Consider the following 21,939-nt stretch of genomic DNA (forward strand, 5'->3'; position numbering starts at 1 on the left):
CCAGTCCGTCCCTGAGATCCTTGAAGCCCGCAAGGGTCACCCAACCGCTGCAGGGACTCCCCCTGGAGAACCAAGGGAGCCGGAGTGCATCCGAAGAGCCATCGGCCCCGAACACAGAGATGCAACCCTCCCTGAGACTACGGCTCCCAGCAGAGGGCTGCATGCTGGGAATTGTAGTCTGGCGAGCCACATTTCTGGGCCTGCCACCAAAGACACTGCGGTGAGCTCCCGTCTTGCACCAGAAGGAAGTAGCAGCTAGATCAGTTCTCGAAGATGAGTCAGCTGGTGCCCTCCAGAGAAGCAAAAGCCCCGTCCCGCCTGGATGTTCAGCTCGGCCGGAAGGCCCCTCCGGCTCACATCACGCTACAGCAGCGCTTTTTCTCCACTGGGCTCTCTTCGGCGGGGGCCGTCAGCTTCAAGAGGGGGGGCTCCCCGCTGGCCGCTGTGAAGTAAACCGAGTTGGGGGCCTCCCCCGGGCTGGCCGAGAACTCCTCAGGGTGGTGTCTCTGCAGCTTGGCGGCTGCCCGCTGGCGCTTCAGGTCGGCCAAAGTGTGGTGGGCCTTCTCCGAGCTGAGCTCCTCCTGCGTGGCCAGCTGGTAGGAGACGCTGCGGTCCAGCCGTTTGGAGTAGAGGTGCTTGGGGTGGGCCGTGCCGTTGCGCTGGGAGGCCGCCTCCTCCTCCCCCGGCGAGCCTCCCGGTCCCGCTGCCTCCACCGCGGCCGCAGGATCCTGCGTGGACACAGGAAGGAAGGATGAAGAGGCAAGGCCGCCTGGGCCTTGCTGCTCCCCCCAACCAGAAACACACACAGGGGGCCCGCAAAAGCAAGGCCAAATCTGGGGGTCCCACCTACTGAAGCTATTACACTCTGTTTCCCAGGGCCCACCACACGGGGGAGACTGCTGCGAGAGTCTGGGGACAAAGACAGAGGCATTTGTCACACGCACACACACCCCGCCACGCCTGCCCCCGGTCTGGCATCTTTCAGGATGGTTTGATTGGGCCTTTCTCCTGTTCGGTTTTCTTTCCCATGTCCTCCTAGGGAGCTACAAGACTGACCCACTTTCACCTTTCCCCGCATTAATCCCCCAATTATGCCATCTTGAGCTTCCGGGGAGCTAAAGAACATAAGAACGTAAGAGAAGCCATGTTGGATTAGGCCAATGGCCCATCCAGTTCAACACTCTATGTCACACAGTGGCCAAAACCCCCAGGCGCCATCAGGAGGTCCATCAGTGGGGCTAGAAGCCCTTCCACAGTTGCCCCCCCCTCCCAAGCACCAAGAATACAGAGCATCACTGCCCCAGACATAAGAACATAAGAGAAGCCATGCTGGAACAGGCCAATGGCCCATCCAGTCCAACACTCTGTGTCACACAGTGGCCAAAAAATCAGGCACCATCAGGAGGTCTATCAGTGGGGCCAGGACACTAGAAGCCCTCTCACAGTTGCCCCCCCTCCCAAGCACCAAGAATACAGAGCATCACTGCCCCAGACATAAGAACATAAGAGAAGCCATGCTGGAACAGGCCAATGGCCCATCCAGCCCAACACTCTGTGTCACACATAACATCAGAGAAGCCATGTTGGATCAGGCCAATGGCCCCTCCAGTCCAACACTCTGTGTCACACAGTAGCAAAAAAAAAAAAACCCAAGTGCCATCAGAAGTTTCACAAGTGAGTCTAGAAGCCCTTCCACTTTGCCCCTCCCCCAAGCACCAAGAATACAGAGCATCACTGCCCCAGACAGTTCCAATAATATACTGTGGCTAAGAGCCACTGATGGACCTCTGCTCCATATCTTGATCCAATCCCCACTTGAAGCTGGCTATGCTTGAAGCCGCCACCACTTCCTGTGGCAGTGAATTCCACATGTTAATCACCCTTTGGGTGAAGAAGGACTTCCTTTTATCTGTTCTAACCCGACTGCTCGGCAATTTCATTGAATGCCCACGAGTTCTTGTATTGTGAGAAAGGGAGAAAAGGACTTCTTTCTCTACTTTCTCCATCCCATGCATATTCTTGTAAACTTCTATCATGTCACCCCGCAGTCGACATTTCTCCAAGCTAAGGAGCCCAATCAAACAATCCAGGACGAACTCATTTGTTATGAGGGACAGATCTGACATAAATGAGACCTTGTTGGGCTGGACCAGGCTATGTCATGCCGGGTCATGTGTGTATCTATTTAAGATTAGGTAGCAGAGATATAAACTTTTTAAAGGACGCAAACACAACTAAAGTTATTTTTGTAAAAAAAATTAAAACATGCTTTTAAAACATTAGCACTTGTTGGTCGTAAAGATGCTTTCTTTGTATTTCTCCCCTGGGATCCAGAGAACTGGGCAAAGGAAGCTCTAGCTCTTTCCCTCCTTCCCCAGGGGACCAGGAAGGGGAGGAGCCTCAGCCAATGGAGAAAATAGAGGCTTTGCTCTGTAGCTCCTGAGCTATTGAGCAAGCCTTGCAAAGCAAGCTGTGATGCAGAAGGAAGCAAGCGAGAGGGAGAAGGAGGCAGACAGCAGCCAGTTGCTTGGGGGCCTAAAAGAAGCCCTCTGAGGGGGCCTGATTTGGCCCCTGGCCTGCATGTTTGACACCCCTGATCTAGGATACCACTAGGGTTTGTAGAGTCTTTCGGGATCAAGTGCCGTGTTCTACTGGATAAAGTTTTCCTTCCAGACGTTTCGTTCTCAGCTGCGGAGAACATCCTCAGTGGTGTTGCAGCCGGATCAGGCGCTCTGACCTTCTTGGCTGCTGTGCATTGAGTGGGGCCAGGGCTGCTGGAGAGCTGCTATTTCTAGGCTGGAGGGGGTGTGATGAAAAGGCAATTGGTTTGTGGATGTGCCCATTGTTTGGTGGGGCTTCCTGGAAGGGTAGTGATAAGGAAACTGGCTGTTGAATGTGACCATTGTTCTGTGTTAATTGCTGGGAGGGTTGGAAGGGGTTTGAAGATAAGGAAGATGGTTGTTGACTGTGCTGATTGTTCTGTGGAATATGCTGGTTGTTCTGAGACTTTCTGCAATTTATAGTCTACAGGGTGTTTTGCAGAGCTGGGTACCAAGATTGGTGGATGAAAATGCCTTCTTCCTTTCTGTTAAAATTGTGCTGGTGTTTGTAAATCTCAATAGCTTCTCTGTTCAGGTGGGTATGATAATGTGAGACCGTAGAAAGGACTTCAGTTCTTTCAAAGTGGATGACGTGGTCTCCTTCTTGAAGGATACCACTTTTCACACTGAGCAAAGCTCAAATTCACTGTTATCCAGCAGCAGGGGGGGGATCACGGTCACAGTTCTGCTCCAGCGAATCGTCTCCATCCCTTAGAATTTCCTAAATACCACAGAGCATTTGCCACGGCCTGTTTCAGCATTCAACCTTCAGCTCTGCTGCAAGGGAACTATCTCGGTACTCGGTATTCCCATTGGTGTTTCTGCTAACTGAACACTGCAGGAACAGCTGAGCATGTGTTCCTTCACTGTTCGTTTTATAAAGCTATTTGCCCCCCAAATGCGACCCCTATGTTATCCAAATTTCCAAGCAGCTCTGATACATTTTATATATATCCACTCGTCTTGCAGACTGCCTTAATGAAATTGTTTTTAAGGAGGTCAAATTCTGCACTTGGCTCTACTGATAAGGAAGCAGAGGCTCCCATCCTTTTATTAACTGCCTTGTATTACCACTAAGTTAAGAATGTGGCTGTCTGAAGGAGGTGAGCAACTGAACTGAAAACCAATCGGCCAGTGTCATAATGCCCCGTATAAATCGATGGTGCGGCCTCACTTGGAATACTGTGTACAGGTCAAGTCACTGCACCTCAAAAAAGATATTATAGCCCTGGGAAAAGTGCACAAAATGTCAGCTAAAGGGATTAAGGAGATGGGACACTTTCCCTATGAAGAAAGGTTAAAGAGGTTAGAGCTCTTTAGCTTGGAGAAAGTATGAATGAAGGGTGACATGATGGAGATTTACAAAATTATGCATAAGATAAAGTACAGAAAGAAGTACTTTTCTCCCTTTCTCACAATACAAGAACTCGGGTACTGAATGAAATTGATGAGCAGTCGGGTTAGAACTGTCGGGTTAGAACAGTCGGGTTAGAACAGTCGGGTTAGAAGCACTTTTTTTTTAACACCTAGAATGCACTGCCACAGGATGTGGTGGTGGCTACAAGCATAAACAGCTTCAAGAGTGGACTGAGAAAACATCAGTGGCTATTAGATCAGGGGTACAGATGGAACACTCTGTCTGGGGAAGTGATGCTCTGTATTCTTGTGCTTGGGGGAGCACAGTAGGAGGGCTTCTGGAGTTCTGGGTCTGCTAGTAGACCTCCTGATGGCACCTGGGTTTTGGCCACTGTGTGACACAGAGTGTTGGACTGGAGGGGCCATTGGCCTGATCCAACAGGGCTTCTCTTATGTTCTTATGTGACACAGAGTGTTGGACTGGAGGAGCCACTGGCCTGATCCAACAGGGCTTCTCTTATGTTCTTATGTGACACAGAGTGTTGGACTGAAGGGGCCACTGGCCTGATCCAACAGGGCTTCTCTTATGTTCTTCTGTGACACAGAGTGTTGGACTGGAGAGACCACTGGCCTGATCCAACAGGGCTTCTCTTATGTGACACAGTGTTGGACTGGAGGGGCCATTGGCCTGATCCAATATGGCTTCTCTTATGTTCTTCTGTGACACAGAGTGTTGGACTGGAGGGGCCACTGGCCTGATCCAACAGGGCTTCTCTTATGTTCTTATGTGACACAGAGTGTTGGACTGGATGGGCGATTGGCCTGATCCAACATGGCTTCTCTTATGTGACACACAGTGTTGGACTGGAGGGGCCATTGGCCTGATCCAACATGGCTTCTCTTATGTGACACAGAGTGTTGGACTGGAGGGGCCATTGGCCTGATCCAACAGGGCTTCTCTTATGTTCTTCTGTGACACAGAGTGTTGGACTGGAGGGGCCACTGGCCTGATCCAACAGGGCTTCTCTTATGTTCTTCTGTGACACAGAGTGTTGGACTGGAGGGGCCATTGGCCTGATCTAACATTGCTTCTCCTATATTCTTAACAAAGTTTGAGTTCAGTGGCATCTTTAAGGTCAACAAAGTTTTATTCAGGGTTCTCCCAGATAAGAGTCTGTGCACTTGACCACTACACCAAGCTTGGTTGGTCTTAAAGGTGCCACTGGACTCAAACTTTAATAATTTTTATTCTTTATATGTTTTTACAGGTGATTCACTTGTGCCCTTTGGTTGGCTGATCTTGGATCGTGATAAATGCCACGAATGCTGTCATCACTCCCTGAGAGCCAGCCAAGTTGAGCTCTAAGAAGCAGGAACGAGAACTGAGGGCACCTCTTAGATGGCTTTGCCTCCAGCCGACAGGCAAACAAGGCAGGCCATCCATCTGCGATTCGTCCAGCAGAGCCCAGGCTTTGTCCCCAACTTACCGGAAGTGGCTGCTGGAGCTCCACATCGGTCTGGCGGTCCTCGTCCTCCCCCTCGCTCTCACGCTGCTCCATCTGCTGCCAAACGATGGCTTCCTTCTCGTGCTCCTTGCGGTAGAGGTTGGTGCGCTCCGTCACACTCACTCGACGCACCACTTTCCTGAAGGGGGGGAGGGAGAGAGGGAGGAAGGAAGGATGCAGCACGCGGGGTTGGGGCTGGGCTGTGTCTGGGCTCAGCCACGGCCAAGGGGGCAATGCTCACCCTAGTGGCTGCAGCCAGATCGTGCCCTGAGCCAAAACCAGAGTTTTGCTAGCCCTCCTCCCACCTCCCCTCCTTCCTGCCGCTTGGGACCAGTCCAGCGCCAACAGCTCTCCCCCGGAACCTCTCTGTCGTACCCTCGGCTGCCTGCACTGGAGGTGCGGCGCTGGAGAAGAGACTTGTGCTTGTCGTGCGACTTCATGATGGCGTCGTGCTTGTGCTTCAGCTCCAGGAGTTTGGCACGCACCTCTTCATCTGCGCAGACATCTTGCAAGAAGAGAGAAGATGGGAGGGGATGCTATTACCCTGCACCTCTGGCCCCTCGCAGATTTTCTAGCCCTTCTCCAGAACAGCTGGGATTGTGCTGCATCTCCCCACCCAACTCCCCTTTTGGGCTAATAAATTCTGCAAGGGACCATGTATACTGATAGTTCTGAATAACTGCCTCTTCTCAAACCCCATGTCTAAATTAGTCTCCATTGTGCTTCTGAAAGCTAACACAAATAAATTTACTCTAACACAAAATTATAACTGGCCTTATCAAAATATATTTATAGCAAACGAAACATCAGCAGGAGAAGAAACAAATGCCTAAGGATGTAGAGATATAAATATATTTTAAAAGTCCACAGAGGCAATTTCCTAGAAGGTGCAAGTTCTGTCTCCTGTGAAGCAAATAGAATGAAGGACCCCCTTAAGAACACCAAGGGGAACGGGCGAACATCGGGCGGTCAACGTAGATTCTTAGACGTGCAGAAGATTTCTGGTTTTACTGCATAAGAGCTAAACGAGGTATCCAGAAATTCAGAACCCGTTTTCACCCTCCAGGCTTTCTCTAAACTGTGCGATGAAACATCATATTTAAAAACTGCATATTCATAAATCAGCCGAGTCCAGCCGGGAGTTTGAGGGCCGTTCTGCACTTCTGCTGCTCTCTCCCGACTCACCTAGTGGGGTCTCATCCAGGACCGACTTCCCATTCAGGTCTGCTCCGTGGGCCACCAAGAGCTCCACCAGATGGATCTGCCAGCGAGAAGAGAAGAGATTGCAGCGAGCAAAGAGGACACAGCGAGGAGAGAACTGCCCTGCTGGCAGGGGCATAGCCAGGATTTCAAAAGTCAGGGGGCTCCCTTTCCCATCCACTGTGGGGTTTGAACATATATGAAGCTGCCTTATACTGAATCAGACCTTTGGTCCATCAAAGTCAGTCTTGTCTACTCAGACTGGCAGCGGCTCTCCAGGGTCTCCAGCTGAGGTTTTTCACACCTATTTGCCTGGACCCTTTTTTTGGATGTGCCGGGGATTGAACCTGGGACCTTCTGCTTCCCAAGCAGATGCTCTACCACTGAGCCACCGCCCTTCCCCGCTTCTCATAAGCTTTCTTCTAGCAAAATAAATAAATAAATAAAGCAGGTTGCACTTAGCGGGGCAGTGCCCCCACAGGCCCCCTTGTGGCTACAGGCCCGCCTGCTGGATTAGCCTAGGGGGGGGGGGAACAGTGGCTCTCCAGATGTTTTTGCTTACAACTCCCATCAGCCCCAGCCAGCATGGCCAATGACTGGGGCTGATGGGAGTTGTAGGCAAAAAAGCATCTGGAGAGCCACCGTTCCCCACCCCTGCCCAAGAGGAAGCCCTGCCACAGCATCCTCACAGCAATGAGTGGGACGGGGGGGCTGGCCCCTGAGCAAGCGGCGTACCTCCTGGGAAGAAGAAGATGATGATTGATGATGATATTGGATTTATATCCCACCCTATACTCAGAGCTGCTCACAATCTCCTTTCCCTTCCTCGCCCACAACAGACACCCTGTGAAGTGGGTGGGGCTGAAAGGGCTCTCACAGCAGCTGCCCTTTCAAGGACAACCTCTGCCAGAGCTCTGGCTGACCCAAGGCCATTCCTGCAGGTGCACGTGGAGGAGTGGCGAATCAAACCTGGTTCTCCCAGATAAGAGAGCTCTGGCTGACCCAAGGCCATTCCAGCAGCTGCAAGTGGAGGAGTGGGGAATCAAACCCGGTTCTCCCAGATAAGAGAGCTATGGCTGACCCAAGGCCATTCCAGCAGGTGCGAGTGGAGGAGTGGAGAATCAAACCCGGTTCTCCCAGATAAGAGAGCTCTGGCTGACCCAAGGCCATTCCAGCAGCTGCAAGTGGAGGAGTGGGGAATCAAACCCGGTTCTCCCAGATAAGAGAGCTCTGGCTGACCCAAGGCCATTCCAGCAGCTGCAAGTGGAGGAGTGGGGAATCAAACCCAGTTTTCCCAGATAAGAGAGCTATGGCTGACCCAAGGCCATTCCAGCAGGTGCAGGTGGAGGAGTGGGGAATCAAACCCGGTTCTCCCAGATAAGAGAGCTCTGGCTGACCCAAGGCCATTCCAGCAGCTGCAAGTGGAGGAGTGGGGAATCAAACCCGGTTCTCCCAGACAAGAGTCTGCACACTTCACCACTACACCAAACTGGTGTTCAAAAGCTGCCCTTGAGGCCTCATCTTGCCTTATGGCAGAATGTGTTTCCTTTTCCTTGAGCTGCCTCTGCTAGAAACAGGACGGCAGCAGCTGCGACACTCTCCCCTCTGTGGGAGGGGTCCGCAGTCTCTCCTCCCAGACCCAGAACTTTCCATTACCAGAGGAGAAGCAGCAAACCTCTGAGCACCAGTGCCAGGAAACTAGGAGAGCTGGAGAGGTGTCGTAGACAGAGCCTTGGACAAGGGTCCTGTGGCACCAGAGTTCAAATCCCTACTTCTGCTGTGGAAGCATGCTGTGGGAATGTGGGCTCTTCACAAACTCTTTCCCTGGGTCTACCTCACTGGGTTGTTGTTGCTGTGAGAGAACGGAGCGAGGGAGAAGAATGTTCTCGCTCTTTGAGCCCCAAAGGGAATGAAATGCAGGAAAGAATGAAATGCAAATACAGCCGGTTGCACCTTCGTGTGATGCTTGAGACAGATGAAAGAAAGGCAGAAGACAGACAAAGAAGGCTTCGTGGGGAGGCGGAGACTGGCCTCTCTGCCCTGCTCACTGGCCCTCCAGGGAACCATTTTGGCTGCAGTGTGAAAGAGGATGCTGGAGCAGGCACTCCATTTGTTCCACATGTAGCTGTAGGCAGGCGTGGAATTCTAGCAGGCGCTCCTTTGCATATTAGACCCCTCCCCTGATGTAGCCAATCCTCCCAAGAGCTTACAAAAAAGAGCCTCGTAAGCTCTTGGAGGATTGGCTACATCAGGGGGCGTGGCCTAAGATGCAAAGGAGCTCCCGCAAGAATCCCACCCCTTGCCTGTAGGACTGGGAGTCGGGCTGCTCCAGAAGAGCTGCCCAAATTCTGACACACACGTCCACGCTGCAGCCACCACCACCACCACAGCCAGCCGTCTCTGGGCAGAGCATGACTAATTAGGAAGCCTTCTGCTCTTTGCACAACTGAGCAGGGGGGTCGTAAGGACCGTCTGGTCTCTCAGCAAATCCAGATGAATGGGGTTATAGTGCAGATCCTCTGGGGAACAGGGAGGGCCACTAGGGGGCAGCACCTCGCCACAGGCCGTCTGGGGCTGCCTATTTCCCGGGCGAGGGGGAGGAGAGGCACTCACCTGGCCCCAGCAAGCGGCCGCGTGGAGGGGCTGCCACCCGTCGTTGTCCTGGACGCTCATGCTGGCCTTGTGTTCGAGCAGCAACTCCGCGGCCTCCAGGTAGCCGTTGGCTGAGGCAATGTGCAGCTGCAGGGCAGGAAGGGAAGGGGGGAACAGAGCAGAACTCAGAGGGGTTCACAACGGGCCCTCTGGCAGTGCAGCTCAAGGTGCTGCAGGGAGCGGGGAGCACATGATGTGCCTTTGCCCACGGGGAGAGTGGCCCTGGCTGCAGAACGGGACAGCTGGGCCTACAGCCTCGCCCCATTCCCTATGAGGCCACCCCACCCCCCCAGTCCCTTGCTCCAGGAAGGGCCAGGCTGTCCGGAGTCCCACCAGGCACAATCAGAACTCAAACAGTGCCCTTTGTGAATTTGGTTGGCCTGACCCTATTTTCCTCTGTAGCTCTCTTACAAACGGCAGGCAGAGCTGGGGGGGGGGGGGGGCGGGGAGGGCAGAAGCTCTCTAGCCCACTCCCCACCTTCCCCCACTCCATGGAGGGCATCCAAAGTCAGAGCAACCCTGTCCAGCCTCTGTCTCCCCCTTCCCATAACTGCTCTCACCAACGGGAAAATCACCCCAAATCTCCCCTCCTGGGACCTATGCCCGTTCGATCCCATCTGGAGCAGTCCTGGCCCCTCTTCGCTGCAGAGCCGTCCCTCTGGCTTCTCTGCTCCAGACCGGAACCCTTACCCTCTTTGACCTTCCCCCCCACCCCGACCCCCTGCCCGCTTCCCTCTCCTCCTCTGATCTTGCTCCGGTTTGGCTGCATCTTTCTCCAACTGGATCCAGTCTTCCAGGTGAGTACTGTCTAGAACAGGTCAGAGGGGAAAGATGACTTCCCATCGCCCAAACGCTAAATTCTTGTTAAAGGAAGACTTGGTTCTGGGCGTGCCCGAGAGACCAACAAGGTTTTGGTGGGACTGCGCCTTCTCAAAAGCCGAAGCTGCCTGTGTAGGAAAGGTGCTCTGAAAAGCTCCAGCCCCCCAAAATCTGGCTGGCCTCTAAAGTGCTCCTGGACCCAAATCTTGCTGTTCTACTGCAGAAGAGCCCGGCAGCCCCTCCGGCAATTCGCTTCTTCTAAGGCAGCCTCCAAGAGGTACAAAGTGCGTCTGGATATCAAGGACATCTCAGTCACCTTCCGCTATGCACAGTCTGTCCTCTGGGGCTGAAAGGAAGCCCACGGAGCCATTCCAGTCTCTGCATGGGCGACAGACCTATCGGCTGAGCCAGCCTTCATCTCCAGAACTGGGGCTCCTGCAGGCCTCTCACCAGGGTAGCTCTGTGGTCCAGCGGGGTGTCCAGGTCAACACCTTCCCTCAGCAGCCGGTGGATGTCGTTCACCATGACCCGCTCCACTGCTGAACGGGCCTCCTCGATGGTCTCCTGAGTTATACCTGGGCAGGGACATTGGAAAGAGAAATGAGCTGCTCTTGGCTGCCAGCAGCAAAGAGCAGGAGTCCAGGAGCACCTTAAAGACTAACAAAATTTGTGGCTTTCGTGACTCACTGCTCACTTCATCAGTGGGAGAACACTTTAACCTTCCAGGACATTCAGCTGGTGACCGAAGAGCAGCAGTTACCAATTCTTACATAGGGAGAATTTCAAAGGGGGATTAGAGAGACTGCTGAATTGCAACCGATAATGAAGCTCGGGACATCCTCCTGGACCGATACAAGACATTGGTTTCCTGTCTCATTGCCAATGCTGATTCCGCTGCACCTACTACCCCTCTGCGTATCATACCAAATCCAATCGTGCCTGTTATTGCCATTTGCCTGCTATTGTGAAATCACTCTACTCTGCAAGACATAAGGCCAGACAGACTTATAGATGTAGTTTTTGGCGCAACATTAGGAAGAACTTCCTGACAGTTAGAGCAGTTCCTCAGTGGAACAGGCTTCCTCCTTGAGAGGTAGAATCATAGAATCCTCGAGTGGGAAGGGACCTCTAGGGTCATCTAGTCCAACCCCCTGCACAATGCAGGAAACTCACAAACACCTCCCCCTAAATTCACAGGATCTTCATCGCTGTCAGATGGCCATCTAGCCTCTGTTGAAAAACCTCCAAGGAAGGAGAGCCCACCACCTCCCGAGGAGGGAACCTGTTCAACCAAGGAACTGCTCTAAGTGTCAGGAATCCTAGAATTGGAAGGGACCTCTAGGGTCATCTAGTCCAACCCCCTGCACAATGCAGGAAACTCACAAACACCTCCCCCTAAATTCACAGGATCGTCATCGCTGTCAGATGGCCATCTAGCCTCTGTTGAGAAACCTCCAAGGAAGGAGAGCCGACCACCTCCTGAGGAGCGAACCTGTTCCACTGAGGAACCCCCCACCCCCAACAGTCAGGAAGTTCTTCCTAATGTTGAGCCGGAAACTCTTTTGATTTAATTTCAACCCACTGGTTCTAGTCCTACCTTCCGGGGCCACAGAAAACAATTCCACACCATCCTTTCTATGACAGCCCTTCAAGTACTTGAAAATGGTGATCCTATCACCTCTCAGCCGACTCCTCTCCAGGCTAGACCTGCCCAGCTCCTTCAACCTGGTGGGCTCTCCTTCCTTGGAGGTTTCTGAACGGAGGCTAGATGGCCATCTGACAGCGATGCTGATTCTGCAAATTAGGCAGATCATGAGGAGGGAAGGAAGGATTGCATCAGGGCTTAGTTCTTACATGCCCAGGGAAATGCTGATTGCCACTTTGGGGTCAGGCAGCAGTTTTTATCCAGGCCCATTTGGCCAGGGATCCTGGAGGTTTTTGCCATCTTCTGGGCATGGAGCCTGCAGGGGTCACTGGGGATGTATGTGCTTGTGGGGGGGGGGAGGTATTTGTGAGTTTCCTGCATTGTGCAGGGGGTTGGACTAGATGACCCTGGAGGTCCCTTCCCACTCGAGGATTCTATGATTCTACCTCTCAAGGAGGAAGCCTGTTCCACTGAGGAACCGCTCTAACTGTCAGGAAGTTCTTTCTAATGTTGTGCCAGAAACTACATCTATAAGTCCGTCTGGCCTTATGTCTTGCAGAGTAGAGTGATTTCACAACAGCAGGCAAATGGCAATAACAGGCACGATTGGATTTGGTATGATATGCAGAGGAGCAGTAGGTGCAGAGGAATCAGCATTGGCAATGAGACAGGAAACCGATGCCTTGATTCAGTCCAGGAGGATGCCTCGAGCGTCATTATCGGTTGCAATTCAGCAGTCTCACTATGATTCCAGCTATATCTGAAGAAGGGAGCAGCGACTCACGAAAACTCCTCCCCTGCCACAAATGTGGTTAGTCTTTAAGGCGCTCCTGGGCTCTCGCTCTTTTCTACCGCTGCAGACAAATCAGCGAAAGGGTGCTCTGGGGAGATTCAGGAGGCCTCCTTGGGAGCAGCCATCTGCTGGAACCTTCCATGCAAGAGCATGCAATGCATACATGGTACAACGGCCGGCATGGAGTCAGGGGTTCAGAGCAAGCAAGCTACCAGAGAACACAGCTCTGCTTTTCCTCCAGGTGAGTTTCCGATTAAGAGAGATGGAGGGGGCAGGACCACCGACTGCCAGAGATGGAGGAGTTTGGGCCTTCCGTCGGAGTCCTGTGGTTGAATCCAGAAAACCGACAAAGACTTTTACCAAAAAAACGACTCCCACCTTCCATCGTTCTAATCAATGAGGGAAAGACACGACTAAGATGAGCTCCCCCCCCACCACCACCACACCTTGCCCAGCGTGCTTTGAGGCAGTTGCCACAAGCAACAAGAGGAAGCCGGGGGGGGGGGGGAAGACACGTGCAAAGAAACCCAATGACTGCCAAACAACAATTTCACAAAATTGTGACTGTAATTATTCAGAAATTACAAACGTGCAGAATGAACAATAAAAGCAGTTTCATAGATGTTTGTCCTTTTTGTCTTCACTTGGACTCAACAAACTCCCGGGGAAACCAGGAGACAGCAGAACAGCAGTTCAACACAAGTTCAGCTCCACTGCAATCGCTTCAGTGATTCAGAAGCAAAACCAGGGCCAGTTTGGTGTCGTGGTGAAGTGTGCGGACTCTTATCTGGGAGAACCAGGTCTGATTCCCCACTCCTCCACTCGCAGCTGCTGGAATGGCCTTGGGTCAGCCAGAGCTCTCTTATCTGGGAGAACCAGGTCTGATTCCCCACTCCTCCACTTGCAGCTGCTGGAATGGCCTTGGGTCAGCCAGAGCTCTCTTATCTGGGAGAACCGGGTTGGATTCCCCACTCCTCCACTTGCAGCTGCTGGAATGGCCTTGGGTCAGCCAGAGCTCTCTTATCTGGGAGAACCAGGTTTGATTCCCCACTCCTCCACTCGCAGCTGCTGGAATGGCCTTGGGTCAGCCAGAGCTCTCTTATCTGGGAGAACCAGGTCTGATTCCCCACTCCTCCACTCGCAGCTGCTGGAATGGCCTTGGGTCAGCCAGAGCTCTCTTATCTGGGAGAACCAGGTCTGATTCCCCACTCCTCCACTTGCAGCTGCTGGAATGGTCTTGGGTCAGCCAGAGCTCTCTTATCTGGGAGAACCGGGTTTGATTCCCCACTCCTCCACTTGCAGCTGCTGGAATGGCCTTGGGTCAGCCAGAGCTCTCTTATCTGGGAGAACCAGGTTTGATTCCCCACTCCTCCACTTGCACCTGCTGGAATGGCCTTGGGTCAGCCAGAGCTCTATCTGGGAGAACCGGGTTTGATTCCCCACTCCTCCACTCGCAGCTGCTGGAATGGCCTTGGGTCAGCCAGAGCTCTATCTGGGAGAACCGGGGTTGATCCCCACTCCTCCACTCGCAGCTGCTGGAATGGCCTTGGGTCAGCCAGAGCTCTCTTATCTGGGAGAACCAGGTCTGATTCCCCACTCCTCCACTTGCAGCTGCTGGAATGGCCTTGAGTCAGCCAGAGCTCTCTTATCTGGGAGAACCAGGTCTGATTCCCCACTCCTCCACTTGCACCTGCTGGAATGGCCTTGGGTCAGCCAGAGCTCTCTTATCTGGGAGAACCAGGTCTGATTCCCCACTCCTCCTTGCAGCTGCTGGAATGGCCTTGGGTCAGCCAGAGCTCTCTTATCTGGGAGAAACCGGGTTTGATTCCCCACTCCTCCACTTGCACCTGCTGGAATGGCCTTGGGTCAGCCAGAGCTTTCTTATCTGGGAGAACCGGGTTGGATTCCCCACTCCTCCACTTGCAGCTGCTGGAATGGCCTTGGGTCAGCCAGAGCTCTCTTATCTGGGAGAACCAGGTTTGATTCCCCACTCCTCCACTTGCACCTGCTGGGATGGCCTTGGGTCAGCCAGAGCTCTCTTACCTGGGAGAACCTGGTTGGATTCCCCACTCCTCCACTTGCATCTGCTAGCATGGCCTTGGGTCAGCCAGAGCTCTGGCAGAGGTTGTCTTTGAAAGGGCAGCTGCTGTGAGAGCCCTCTCAGCCCCACCTACCTCACAGGGTGTCTGTTGTGGGGAAGGAAGATAAAGGAGATTGTGAGCCGCTCTGAGACTCTTCGGAGTGGAGGGCGGGATATAAATCCAATATCTTCATCTACCTCACAGGGTGTCTGTTGTGGGGGAGGAAAGGAAAGGAGATTGTGAGCCGCTCTGAGACTCTTTGGAGTGGAGGGCGGGATATAAATCCAATATCTGCATCTACCTCACAGGGTGCCTGTTGTGGGGGAGGAAGGTAAAGGAGATTGTGAGCCGCTCTGAGACTCTTCAGAGTGGAGGGCAGGATATAAATCCAATATCTTCATCTACCTCACAGGGCGTCTGTTGTGGGGGGGGGCGGGAAGGTAAAGGAGATTGTGAGCCGCTCTGAGACTCTTCGGAGTGGAGGGTGGGATATAAATGCAATATCTTCATCTACCTCACAGGGTGTCTGTTGTGGGGGGGGGGGGAGGTAAAGGAGATTGTGAGCCGCTCTGAGACTCCTCGGAGTGGAGGGTGGGATATAAATCCAATATCTTCATCTACCTCACAGGGTGTCTGTTGTGGGGGGGGGGAGGTAAAGGAGATTGTGAGCCGCTCTGAGACTCTTCGGAGTGGAGGGTGGGATATAAATCCAATATCTTCATCTACCTCACAGGGTGTCTGTTGTGGGGGGGGGGGAGGTAAAGGAGATTGTGAGCCGCTCTGAGACTCTTCGGAGTGGAGGGCAGGATATAAATCCAATATCTTCATCTACCTCACAGGGTGTCTGTTGTGGGGGAGGAAGGTAAAGGAGATTGTGAGCCGCTCTGAGACTCTTTGGAGTGGAGGGAGGGATATAAATCCAATATCTTCATCTACCTCACAGGGTGCCTGTTGTGGGGGAGGAAGGTAAAGGAGATTGTGAGCCGCTGTGAGACTCTTCGGAGTGGAGGGCGGGATATAAATCCAATATCTTCATCTACCTCACAGGGTGTCTGTTGTGGGGGAGGAAGGTAAAGGAGATTGTGAGCCGCTGTGAGACTCTTCGGAGTGGAGGGCGGGATATAAATCCAATATCTTCATCTACCTCACAGGGTGTCTGTTGTGGGGGAGGAAGGTAAAGGAGATTGTGAGCCGCTGTGAGACTCTTCGGAGTGGAGGGCGGGATATAAATCCAATATCTTCATCTACCTCACAGGGTGTCTGTTGTGGGGGGGGGGGGGAGGGAAAGGAGATTGTGAGCCGCTCTGAGACTCTTCGGAGTGGAGGGCGGGATATAAATCCAATATCTTCATCTACCTCACAGGGTGTCTGTTGTGGGGGGGAGGAAGGGAAAGGAGATTGTGAGCCGCTCTCAGACTCTTCGGAGTGGAGGGCGGGATATAAATCCAATATCTTCATCTACCTCACAGGGTGTCTGTTGTGGGGGAGGAAGGTAAAGGAGATTGTGAGCAGCTCTGAGACTCTTCAGAGTGGAGGGCGGGATATAAATCCAATATCATCATCTTCTTCTTCAGAGACTGTCAGTGGCATCAAGGCTGATCCCCAATTCTCTCAATTGGACGTCCTGGGAGGAGCCAGCACCTTTGACTCGAAATGCTTTTGAATGGAGTGTGAATATATGAAGATTTGCACAACCCCAGTATGAATGTCTGACAAAGCCTCCATGTGAAGCAGCTGGCTCCAGCTTGCGGCCCCATGATCAACTCATAGAATTGGGGTTCAGCTTTGATGCCACTGACAATCTCTGAAGAATGGCACTGGTTTTTGCCTCTGAATCGCTGGAATGATTGCAGTGTTGAACTTGTTTATAACTGCTGTTTTGCTGACTCCAGGTTTCACTGGGAGTTTGTCAGGTCAAAGTGAAGGCAGAAAGAACAAACATCTATGAAACTGCTTTTATTACTCATCCTGCACATTTGGAATTTCTGAATAATTGCAGTCACAATTTTGTAAAATTGTTGTTTGCCAGTCACTTTCAACCATGAGCCTTTGGGTTTCTTTGCTTGTGGCAGTTGCCAGCAAGAGACACAAAGCAACATGGACCCAATGCAAAAAAAATCGCTATGTCTGGTCTGCAGTGGGGAATGGAAGGAAGAATGTAAGCAGCTTTGGATCCCCATTGGAGAGAAAGGCAAGGAAATAAACAAACTAGCATAATTAGGTGCCTGAATCTTGGGAGCTCAAACAGGGGCCCCTATTTGCATTGGACCTCTAGTTCTGGGGTGGCATGGAATTGATATGTCCACGGCAAAGTTTAGGGGTGTCAAACGTGTGGCCCAAGGGCCAGATTAGGCCCCCAGAGAGCTCCTATCAGGCCTGCAAGCCACTCACTGCTGTTTGCTTCCTTCTCTCTCTCTCGCTTCTTTCTGCATCACAGCTTGCTTTGCCAGACATGCTCAATCCCACAGTTGCTACAGGCAAAGCCTCTGTTTTCTCCACTGGCTGACCACCACATGAAGCAACTTAGGTACAAAAGCTCGCAGTGCCCAGCCATTTCATGTTCCCCCCTGGGTCTTCGGCTCAAAGCACTGACCATGAGATTGCTGTAATGAATGTCAATAAATCAAAAGTCGGTTGGCAACTTACACACACACACCTGAACAGCTTACTCAAGATTGTTACAGCACAGACATTGTTCCCAGATTCTGATGCAATAATTCAGAGCGAGAGGGGTCAGTTATCAGAGACGGTTAAATAAGCAAAACAATGCAAGAGTGCTAATCTTTTAAGCATATTTTAAGTTTAAAAAAAAAAAACATTACAAATTATAAAGTGTATATCTCTGCTACTCGGCATTACTTTTTATGACCCACATGGCCCAGCCTAACAAGGTCTAATTTATGTCAGATCCGGCCCTCGTGACAAAAGAGTTCAACACCCCTGGCATAGTTAAACTGTGGAATTCGCTGCTACAGATGTGGTGAGGGCCACTATCTAAAACGGTAAAGGCAGTTCCCTGTGCAAGCACCCATCATTTCCGACTCTGGGGTGACGTTGCTTTCACAATGTGTTCACGGAAGACTTTTTTACACAGTGGCCTTCCCCAGACCTCTACACTTTCCTCCCAGCAAGCTGGGGACTCATTTGACCGACCTCGATAGGATGGAAGGCTGAGCCAACCTCGAGCCGGCTACCTGAACCCAGCTTCCACCGGGATCGAATTCAGGTCATGGGCAGAGTTTAGGACTGAGTACTGCAGCTTTACCATGGGGCTCTTCGTGGCCACCACCTCGGAAGGCTTTGAAAGGGGAATGGATGAAGCTACCAATGGCTACTCCTTGTGACAGGGCCCTACCCCCCTCCAGCTCCAGAGGCAGTTATGCCTCTTTATATCAGTTGCTGGGGAGCACGGAGGGTGCTGTTGCACACCTGTTCATGGGCTTCCTAGGGGCAGCGGGGCAGCCACCGTGTGAACGGAATGCTGGACTAGAGGTGCCCATGGCCTGGTCCAGCAGGGCTCTTCTTATGTTCCTACTGATCCAGTGGTGCATGCAGCGTTCAGAGATCCAACGAGCCATGCTGCAATGCTGACCTTCTAGTAAGGGTACAAGCAATCAGAGGAAGCCGTGGAAAAGACACCCGCAAAAAACCTCAAAGGCTCCCAGCTACAATTACTGGCAAACGATTATATGACAAATTCAAAAAGAGCCAGTCTGGAGAGCCAGTTTGGTGTAGAGGTTAAGTGTGCGGACTCTTATCTGGGAGAACCGGGTTTGATTCCCCACTCCTCCACTTGCACCTGTTGGAATGGCCTTGGGTCAGCCATAGCCCTGGCAGAGATTGTCCTTGAAAGTGCAGCTGCTGTGAGAGCCCTCTCCAGCCCCACCCACCTCACAGGGTGTCTGTTGTGGGGGAGGAAGGTAAAGGAGATTGTGAGCCGCTCTGAGACTCCTCGGCGTGGAGGGCAGGATATACATCCAATATCTTCATCTACCTCATAGGGTGTCTGCTGTGGGGGGGGGGGGAGGTAAAGGAGATTGTGAGCCGCTCTGAGACTCTTCGGAGTGGAGGGCGGGATATAAATCCAATATCTTCTTCTTCAAAAAGTGTAATTATTCCAACATTTCAAAAGCGCAATATAAAGAGTAAAACGCTATTTCATACATGCTTCATACAAATTTCACTTTGATGGAAATGATATTTTTATTTTTTACATGATATACAACATAAGAACAACAACACAATAACGCCAATGTTATAACAATGCAAAAACAAAACCAATAAATGAAAAATACACATAAACAAACATTTGGGGGGAAGAGAACGATCTAGTTCTTCTAAGTTCATCTATCAGTTTCATTAAAACTTCTCTTCCATCACCCCTCTCCTTTATTACTACTATTTCTGCATGTTCAACCAATCATACATGGGCTGCCAAACCTCTTTACATTGATCTAACTTTGTTGCAAACAGTTTGGTTGAGAGAAAGTCCATTTCTGCTATTTCCAACATTCACCACAAATACCTAAGAAAGAAGAATTTGTGCAAAAAAGTGTTGGAAATAGCTGAAATGGACTTTCTCTCAGCGAAATTGTTTGCAACAAAGTTAAATCAGTGTAAAGAGGTTCTGCAGCCGATGAATGATTGGTTGAACATGCAGAAATAGTAGTAATAAAGGAGAGGGGTGATGGAAGAGAAGTTTTAATGAAACTGATAGATGACCTTAGAAGAACAACCAGATCAAAGTTCACTTCCCCCAAAATGTTCATTTATGTATATTTTTCATTTATTGTTTTTGTTTTTGCATTGTTATAACATTTGTGTTATTGTTATTGTGTTGTTATGAACATATGAAGCTGCCTTATACTGAATCAGACCCTCGGTCCATCAAAGTCAGTATTGTCTACTCAGACTGGCAGCAGCTCTTCAGGGTCTCCAGCTGAGGTTTTTCACGTCTACTTGCCTGGACCCTTCTTAGTTGGAGATGCCAGGGATTGAACCTGGGACCTTCTGCTTACCAAGCAGATGCTCTACCACTGAGCCACCGTCTCTCCCCATAATGTTGTTTATTATGTAAAAAATAAAAATATTATGGACTAGGAATAATTACACTTTTTGAATTTGTCATATAATGGTTTGCCAGTCATTGTAGCCGTGAGCCTTTGAGGTTTTTTGTGGGTAATGCTGACCCGGCAATAACGCAATGGTGTGCCAGCACTCGGTTGGACGGCAACCCTGTTGCTACCTGGGGATGGCCAAACCTTACGCGTGGATTTCACCTGGCCCTTGACCACCCCCTGAACAATGAAGCAGTGCTGGCATCCAGACTAGGAAACCATTTGCCTGAGCATCATGAGCTGGGGTAAGCAAGGTGACTCCTACAACTTCTACTATCCTGTGAAAGCAGAACAGACAGCCAGGGAGGATATACAAAGAGCGGGAGATGGGAAGGCTCAGGGGAAAGCCTCTGCTCGGGATGTAAAGGTCCCAGGTTCAATCCCCGGCATCTGCAGTTAAAAGGACCAAGCAGGAGGTGATGGGAAAGACCTCAGCCTCAGACCCTGGATCACTCTTTCTGGGGCTCAGCAGCAGAGCCTCTGCTTGGCGTGCAGAAGGTCCCAGGTTCAATCCCTGGCATCTGCAATTGAAAGGACCAGGCAGGAGGTGATGGGAGAGACTTCTCTGCCTGAGACCCTGGAGAGCCGCTGCCAGTCTAAGTCCACAGTACTGACCTCGAAATCAGCACTGGCTCCACTTGCCGAGGGGGCCACGGGCGGGCCCAAGTGGAAGCGGACAGACAGTCTGTTTGGCCTGCACGACTCCGTCTTTGTTACATGCTGGAGGTCACTTGCCCTGAGTCTTGTGAGAGAACAGTGTTCAGCCACTCCCAAGCAACCTTTCCTGTCCTGTTAGCAGCCCTTATCTTCAAAGCGTGGGTTGCTCCTTCCCATCACTGGATGCCGGGCGCAAGATGGCCTCGCTCATCCAAGGGTTCAGGACAGCTTAATGATTTCTTGACAGACAGACAGCATTCAGGCTATAAGATGTGTAGTTTTAGTGATGCCTGCAGTCTCTGATTCCGGCAAGCTTCACTCTGTGCGCGCATGCGCTCGAGACCCAGCGGATGGAAGCTTAGCCTACATTTTCTGTACATTCAATGCTTTATTAAGCATCTCCTTGTAAACAAACCTGGATCTTGTGTAACATTTCCTTGGGATTTCTCCAAATCTGGAACATGGTCACATGAACATACTAAATGCTTAAATAAATGCTGGTGAGAGCCAGTTTGTGTAGTGGTGAAGTGTGTGGACTCTTATCTAGGAGAACCGGGGTTGATTCCCCACTCCACCACTTGCACCTGCTGGAATGGCCTTGGGTCAGCCATAGCTCTCATAGGAGTTGTCCTTGAAAGGGCAGCTTGCTGGGAGAGCCCTCTCAGCCCCACCCACCTCACAGGGTTTCTGTTGTGGTGGGGGGGGGAGGTAAAGGAGATTGTGACAGCTCTGAGTCTGAGATTCAGAGTATAGGGCGGGATATAAATCCAATATCATCATCATTAAAGCCACCTTATGCTGAATCCCATCTGAATCCCAACGCAGACTGACAGAGGCTCTCCGGCGTCTCAGGGTGAAGTTTATGGATTTATTTATATTTCATTTATGGGATTTCTATCCCACCAAAGCAGGCTAGGGCGGGTCTTTCACATCTCCAGCTGCCTGATACTTTCTAAACGAGAGCTGCCAGGGATTGAACCTGGGATCTCCTGCAAGCCAAATGATGGCTCTTCCGCTGAGCCGCAGCCCCTCCCCAACTCCGGAACAAAGGGAGGCTCACCTTGTTCGGCCATGGCCGTCTCGATGTAGTCCAGCGTCACGTCGTCCTCGCAGAGGTCGTACGGCATGTTCCCATCAGAGTTGACGGCCAGCAGGTTGGCACCTCTGCGGAAGGAGCGGAGGAGAGTGTGAGCATCTCCCTTTGCCGTGCCCTGCGCATCTGCCTGCCCGGCACCGCCAAGTGTGTCGCCGGGTGCCAAGTGTAACAGATACAAGGAGTTATTTTCGTTCGTGAACGGCCGGGGCGTGCTTGGAAACGCACAGCTCTACGGGCGCTAGCTCTTCCGTGCACGTTGCGGATTGGGTTTCTCCCTCTTCTCCTCGCGTCAAGGGACAGGGACTGAAACCGAATCCTGCCGCCACCCCCCCCCCCCCAGCACCTCTCTGCTCCTTCGCAAGGCCCAGCGGCTTTCAAGGAGGGCCAGGAGGAAGCAAGGCACAAGCCCTCAGGGAGT

At 51.7% G+C, this 21,939-nt stretch overlaps 1 protein-coding gene across 1 annotated transcript in view; it reads right to left on the bottom strand.

Annotated features, from left to right (window-relative positions):
- Positions 1 to 353: 353 nt before the first annotated feature.
- PPP1R16A (protein phosphatase 1 regulatory subunit 16A) overlaps positions 354 to 21,939 on the bottom strand; it is a 22,305-nt gene continuing 719 nt past the window's right edge. The window contains exons 2-8 of the mRNA XM_060243046.1: positions 21,486 to 21,644; positions 10,583 to 10,707; positions 9,275 to 9,400; positions 6,647 to 6,722; positions 5,837 to 5,966; positions 5,444 to 5,600; positions 354 to 728 (exon numbers count right to left, since the gene is read on the bottom strand). Of these exons, the coding sequence (XP_060099029.1) occupies positions 354 to 728; positions 5,444 to 5,600; positions 5,837 to 5,966; positions 6,647 to 6,722; positions 9,275 to 9,400; positions 10,583 to 10,707; positions 21,486 to 21,644 (1,148 nt within the window). The remainder of the gene's footprint in view (positions 729 to 5,443; positions 5,601 to 5,836; positions 5,967 to 6,646; positions 6,723 to 9,274; positions 9,401 to 10,582; positions 10,708 to 21,485; positions 21,645 to 21,939) is intronic.

Source organism: Heteronotia binoei, chromosome 7 (genome assembly GCF_032191835.1).
Source record: "Heteronotia binoei isolate CCM8104 ecotype False Entrance Well chromosome 7, APGP_CSIRO_Hbin_v1, whole genome shotgun sequence".
Lineage (NCBI taxonomy): Eukaryota > Metazoa > Chordata > Lepidosauria > Squamata > Gekkonidae > Heteronotia > Heteronotia binoei.